The 7,120-nt window shown below is 41.3% G+C and overlaps 1 protein-coding gene across 3 annotated transcripts in view; it reads left to right on the top strand.

Annotated features, from left to right (window-relative positions):
* LOC110460346 (V-type proton ATPase 116 kDa subunit a-like) overlaps positions 1–4,510 on the top strand; it is a 35,743-nt gene extending 31,233 nt beyond the window's left edge. For all 3 annotated transcript variants that reach the window (XM_021513207.1, XM_021513206.1, XM_021513205.1), the window contains exons 21-22: positions 1,669–1,843; positions 4,392–4,510. In XM_021513207.1, the coding sequence (XP_021368882.1) occupies positions 1,669–1,843; positions 4,392–4,485 (269 nt within the window). In that variant the 3' untranslated portion in view covers positions 4,486–4,510. The remainder of the gene's footprint in view (positions 1–1,668; positions 1,844–4,391) is intronic.
* Positions 4,511–7,120: the final 2,610 nt, after the last annotated feature.

Below are 7,120 nucleotides of genomic sequence, written 5' to 3'. Positions count from 1 at the left end.
CTATTTATGTTTAACAGTGGGAGTGGGGGCCTATGTATGTTTAACAGTGGGAGTGGGGGCCTATGTATGTTTAACAGTGTGAGTGGGGGTCTATATATGTTTAACAGTGGGAGTGGGGGCCTATGTTTGTGTAACAGAGGGAGTGGGGGCCTATGTATGTTTAAGCGCGGGAGTGGGGGCCTATGTTTGTTTAAAAGTGGGAACTGGGGCCTATGTATGTTTAACAGTGGGAGTGGGGGCCTATGTATGTTTAACAGTGGGAGTGGGGGCCTATGTATGTTTAACAGTGGGAGTGGGGGCCTATGTATGTTTAACAGTGGGAGTGGGGGCCTATGTATGTTTAACAGTGGGAGTGGGGGCCTATGTATGTTTAACAGTGGGAGTGGGGGCCTATGTATGTTTAACAGTGGGAGTGGGGGCCTATGTATGTTTAACAGTGGGAGTGGGGGCCTATGTATGTTTAACAGTGGGAGTGGGGGCCTATGTATGTTTAACAGTGGGAGTGGGGCCCTATGTATGTTTAACAGTGGGAGTGGGGCCTATGTATGTTTAAAAGTGAGAGTGGAGGCCTATGTATGTTTAACAGTGGGAGTGGGGGCCTATGTATGTTTAACAGTGGGAGTGGGGGCCTATGTATGTTTAACAGTGGGAGTGGGGGCCTATGTATGTTTAACAGTGGGAGTGGGGGCCTATGTATGTTTAACAGTGGGAGTGGGGGCCTATGTATGTTTAACAGTGGGAGTGGGGGCCTATGTATGTTTAACAGTGGGAGTGGGGGCCTATGTATGTTTAACAGTGGGAGTGGGGGCCTATGTATGTTTAACAGTGGGAGTGGGGGCCTATGTATGTTTAACAGTGGGAGTGGGGGCCTATGTATGTTTAACAGTGGGAGTGGGGGCCTATGTATGTTTAACAGTGGGAGTGGGGGCCTATGTATGTTTAACAGTGGGAGTGGGGGCCTATGTATGTTTAACAGTGGGAGTGGGGGCCTATGTATGTTTAACAGTGGGAGTGGGGGCCTATGTATGTTTAACAGTGGGAATGGGGGCCTATGTATGTTTAACAGTGGGAGTGGGTACTTATGTATGTTTAACAGTGGGAGTGGGGGCCTATGTATGTTTAACAGTGGGAGTGGGGGACTATGTTTGTGAAACAGTGGGAATGGGGGCCTATGTTTGTGTAACAGTGGGAGTGGGGGCCTATGTATGTTTAACAGTGGGAGTGGGGGCCTATGTATGTTTAACAGTGGGAGTGGGGGCCTATGTATGTTTAACAGTGGGAGTGGGGGCCTATGTATGTTTAACAGTGGGAGTGGGGGCCTATGTTTGTGTAACAGTGGGAGTGGGGGCCTATGTATGGTTAACAGACATATTTTGGTTTATGAATATCACATATATTTCATACTTGTTTTTACTCTTTTGAGGTGGCGTTTATGAATGAAATCTATTTACAGCTCTAAGTGTGGAATATCAAGTTTCACCAAAATACTGTGTAGCTTGTTTCTTGGATGATGTTGACTTTATTTTGACATGTTTTCAAAATGTGACATACATTTCTATAATTCTAAATGTGACATACATTTCTATAATTCTAAATGTGACATACATTTCTATAATTCTAAATGTTACATACATTTCCATATTTCTACTTGTAATTTCGCTGCTTCAGAGTTGTCCGAGGTCCTGTGGAAGATGGTATTACACATTGGGCTGGCCATGGACCATGGAATCCTGGGTGCATTTGTTACTGTGCCCCTGTTTGCATTCTGGGCGGTGCTGACTGTTGTCGTTTTAGTTGTCATGGAGGGTCTGTCTGCATTCCTCCATGCTCTCCGTCTACATTGGTAAGTCAAGTTGTACAAGTCCAATAGCCACGTTTCAATGATAAATATAGTTGTCAAAACAAATTGTGAAAGTTTTGACAAATTATCAAAACATTTGTAAACAATAATTATCAGGGGTAATTTCCTCCTTTGAATACCATACAATTGATAAATAAAAAAATCTGAGGAATATATCCTGAGAACATGGGGATGGAAAAGGGTCTGGTCATCAATGCTCGGTTACTTATGAAAAGGGTCTGGTCATCAGTGCTGGGGTAGTGAGGAAAAAGGGTCTGGCCGTCGACAGTGCTGGGTTATAACTAAGGAAAATTGTCTGGTCATCAATGCTGGGTAACTAAGGAAAATTGTCTGGTCATCAGTGCTGGGTTACTGAGGAAAAGGGTCTGGTCATCAATGCTGGGTTACTGAGGAAAAGGGTCTGATCATTAATGCTGGGTTACTGAGGAAAAGGGTCTGGTCATCAGTGCTGGGTTACTGAGGAAAAGGGTCTGGTCATCAATGCTGGGTTACTAAGGAAAATTGTCTGGTCATCAATGCTGGGTTACTGAGGAAAATTGTCTGGTCATCAATGCTGGGTTACTAAGGAAAATTGTCTGGTCAACAATGCTGGGTTACTGAGGAAAATGGTCTGGTCATCAATTCTGGGTTACTGAGGAAAATTGTCTGGACATCAATGCTGGGTTATAACTAAGGAAAATTGTCTGGTCATCAATGCTGGGTTACTATGGAAAATTGTCTGGTCATCAATGCTGGGTTATAACTAAGGAAAATTGTCTGGTCATCAATGCTCGGTTACTTATGAAAAGTGTCCAGTGATCAGTGCTCGGTTACTGAGGAAAAGGGTCTGGTCATCAATGCTCGGTTACTTATGAAAAGTGTCCAGTGATCAGTGCTGGGTTACTGAGGAAAAGTGTCTGGTCATCAATGCTGGGTTACTGAGGAAAATTGTCTGGTGATCAATGCTGGGTTACTTAGGAAAAGGGTCTGGTCATCAATGCTGGGTTACTGAGGAAAATTGTCTAGTCATCAGTGCTGGGTTACTAAGGAAAATTGTCTGGTCATCAATGCTGGGTTACTAAGGAAAATTGTCTGGTCATCAATGCTGGGTTATAACTAAGGAAAAGGGTCTGGTCATCAATGCTGGGTTACTAAGGAAAAGGGTCTGGTTATCAATGCTGGGTTACTGAGGAAAAGGGTCTAGTCATCAGTGCTGGGTTACTTAGGAAAAGGGTCTGGTCATCAATGCTGGGTTACTGAGGAAAAGGGTCCCGTCATCAATGCTGGGTTACTGAGGAAAAGGGTCCCGTCATCAGTGCTGGGTTACTGAGGAAAAGGGTCTGGTCATCAATGCTGGGTTACTGAGGAAAAGGGTCTAGTCATCAGTGCTGGGTTACTTAGGAAAAGGGTCTGGTCATCAGTGCTGGGTTACTGAGGAAAAGGGTCCCGTCATCAATGCTGGGTTACTGAGGAAAAGGGTCTGGTCATCAGTGCTGGGTTACTGAGGAAAAGGGTCTGGTCATCAATGTTGGGTTACTAATGAAAAGGGTTTGGTCATCAATGCTGGGTTACTAATGAAAAGGGTCTGGTCATCAGTGCTGGGTTACTGAGGAAATGGGTCTGTTGTACGTTAAAAAAGTCAAAGAATAACAGGGAAGTTAATTCCTCTATTCAGATTTTGAAACTCTACTGATCAAGTTAAATTATTGGTCTACATCACCAGTAAACAAAGTCTGTTTACATTACCATGTTTTCTTTCTCTGATGGTACCAGAGGTACATTCAGAACCTAGACTGTTCTGGAACATTTGTGGACTACACTTTGCTGATGCTGACCCTGGATCTATAAAGGCCCTAGTGCAGAGCACTGTTGGCAAACAGGAAAATATTACATGATGTTTCAGAAAGTTTTTAGTCAAGTAACCCTGATGTACTGATGTACTGATGTGCTGATGGTAGCCCTGGTGTACTGGTGGTAGCCTTGGGTGTACTGATGTACTGACAGTAGCCCTGGTGTACTGATGTACTGATGGTAGCCTTGGTGTACTGATGGTAGCCCTGGTGTACTGATGGTAGCCCTGGTGTACTGGTGGTAGCCTTGGTGTACTGGTGGTAGCCTTGGTGTACTGGTGTACTGATGGTAGCCCTGGTGTACTGATGGTAGCCCTGGTGTACTGATGAACTGATGGTAGCCCTGGTGTACTGGTGTACTGTTGGTAGCCCTGGTGTACTGGTGGTAGCCCTGGTGTACTGATGTACTGATGGTAGCCCTGGGGTACTGATGGTAGCCCTGGTGTACTGATGTACTGATGGTAGCCCTGGTGTACTGGTGTACTGTTGGTAGCCCTGGTGTACTGGTGGTAGCCCTGGAGTACTGATGTACTGATGGTAGCCCTGGTGTACTGATGGTAGCCCTGGTGTACTGGTGTACAGATGGTAGCCCTGGTGTACTGATGTACTGAAAGTAGCCCTGATGTACTGAATGTGAAGGAATTGATGTAACATTCACTATTTTCCTATATATATATATATATCTTTGTCTTTATTTGCAGGGTGGAGTTCCAGTCAAAGTTTTACTCAGGTGAAGGATATAAGTTCCAACCATTCTCCTTTGAAAACATGATGGAGTACGCCATTGAGGATTAAATGGACTTTAAGTGAACAATGTAGAAGTGGAATTCTGTCTTGATTAAAGACATATCAAATGATGGCTATAATATTATTTATCACACTGTTTTCAGGGTGTGTCCCGAGAACAGATTTCTCATTGTGAGCCCAAGGATGAAATTGAGAGTCCATGACAGGTTGTCTAAAGTTTTTATCCGTGGTCGAATGATGAGAAAATTGTTCGAACGACAAATCCTGAAAACACTTTGTGACAAACTATTTATCATCTATATACTACTGCTATTTATAGATTGCCAATCACTAAAAGTTGACCAAGTTCCTTAAAACACTTTTAAACAATTTGTGGAAAGCACTGTCACTGCTAAGTGTAAAACTATGCAATGTCTAAGACGCACGATTTCTCTATGTGCAGTGCTTCGGTGGATAGTGGTTATCAGTCTCTTCAGACTAAGTTCACCTGGCACGCAAAGACATACTTATATGAGTAAACCATTCCAAAATAGGAAAATGCATTCCCAAGTTATTCTTATCTTCTTATTAAATTCCCATGTCAATATTAATTGATAATAAATTGATAATATTACTGGTTGGTAGTATAAAGTAGTATATAGTTGATGATATACATTATTACAAGTTGTTAAATTCCCTATTTATTTCCAGCTTTTTGTTACGATGTATTGTGAGTGCTTTGTTGACTGTTTTTGATAAATATTTATTATTCAAGGAAAAAAAATGTTGTGGAATTTAAATTTGACACAAACTACTGTGCGGGTATAGAAATGAGAATATTGTTCTGAAGAGTCGGTGGATAACATTGATTTTGGTAGATTATAACTTCTGGGTTTTGTTGTGGAGATATCACCCAGCATCGTTGAACATCTGATAGTTATAACTGTATCACCCTGGCAATAAACAGGTTATGGCAGATCTTCAATGTTGTGATGGTGGATTTTTAAAATACTTTTTGTGATGAATGCTCTGAAGTTTTAAATTGTTGTGGGTTTTAAGGTACAGTTTTAGTATGTGGTATGTTTATGATAGTGATGTACATGTAATTTACTTATATTGCTCAGTGTGGATACTGGTAATGTCCAGTGTTTATCTCCTTGTTGTGTACTGGTAATCATATAATATGAATCTCACTTTTTTTTTTACGGATTTCCTCACGAGTCGGGCGAATCAATAACGTTGTCACTAACTGTACATCTCTGAGACATTGTCAGTGTAACTGTACATCTCTGAAACATTGTCACTAACTGTACATCTAAGAGACATTGTCACTAACTGTACATCTAAGAGACATTGTCACTAACCGAACATCTAAGAGATGTTGTCACTAAATCTATATCTCTGAGACATTGTCACTAACTCTACATCTCTGAGACATTGTCACTGTAACTGTACATCTAAGAGACATTGTCACTAACTGTACATCTCTGAGACATTGTCACTGTAACTGAACATCTAAGCGACATTGTCACTAACTGTACATCTAAGAGACATTGTCACTAACCGAACATCTAAGAGACGTGGTCACTAAATCTATATCTCTGAGACATTGTCACTAACTCTACATCTCTGAGACATTGTCACTGTAACTGTACATCTAAGAGACATTGTCACTGTAAATGTGCATCTAAGAGACATTGTCACTGTAACTGAACATATAAGAGACATTGTCACTAACTGTACATCTAAGAGACATTATCACTAACTGTACATCTAAGAGACATTGTCACTCTAACTGTGCATCTAAGAGACATTGTCACTGTAACTGAGCATCTAAGAGACATTGTCACTAACTGTACATCTCTGAGAGATTGTCACTGTAACTGTACATCTCTGAGACATTGTCACTGTAACTGAACATCTATGAGACATTGTCACTAACTGAACATCTAAGAGACATTGTCACTAACTGTACATCTAAGAGACATTATCACTGTAACTGTATATCTCTGAGACATTGTCACTGTACATCTGAGACATTGTCACTAACTGTACATCTCTGAGACATTGTCACTAACTGTACATCTCTGAGACATTGTCACTTACTGTACATCTCTGAGACATTGTCACTGTAACTGTACATCTCTAAGACATTGTATCTAACTGTACATCTCTGAGACATTGCCACTAACTGTACATCTGAGACATTGTCACTAACTGTACATCTCTGAGACATTGTCACTAACTGTACGTCTAAGAGACATTGTCACTGTAACTGAATATCTCTGAGACATTGTCACTAACTGTACATCTCTGAGACATTGTCACTGTAACTGTACATCTCTGAGACATTGTCACTGTTACTGTACATCTCTTAGACATTGTCACTAACTGTACATCTAAGAGATGTTGTCACTAACTGTACATCTCTGAGACATTGTCACTGTAACTGTACATCTCTGAGACATTGTCACTGTTACTGTACATCTCTGAGACATTGTCACTAACTGTACATCTAAGAGATGTTTTCACTAACTGTACATCTCTGAGACATTGTCACTATAACTGAACATCTAAGAGACATTGTCACTGTAACTGTACCTCTCTGAAACATTGTCACTAACTGTACATCTAAGAGACATTGTCACTAACTGTACATCTTAGAGGCATTGTCACTAACTGTATATCTCTGAGACATTGTCAC

Source organism: Mizuhopecten yessoensis, unplaced genomic scaffold (assembly GCF_002113885.1).
Source record: "Mizuhopecten yessoensis strain PY_sf001 unplaced genomic scaffold, ASM211388v2 scaffold10359, whole genome shotgun sequence".
NCBI classification, from domain to species: Eukaryota; Metazoa; Mollusca; class Bivalvia; order Pectinida; family Pectinidae; genus Mizuhopecten; species Mizuhopecten yessoensis.
The sequence above is the reverse complement of the archived record's forward strand: the minus strand, read 5'-3'. Positions and strand labels throughout refer to the sequence as shown.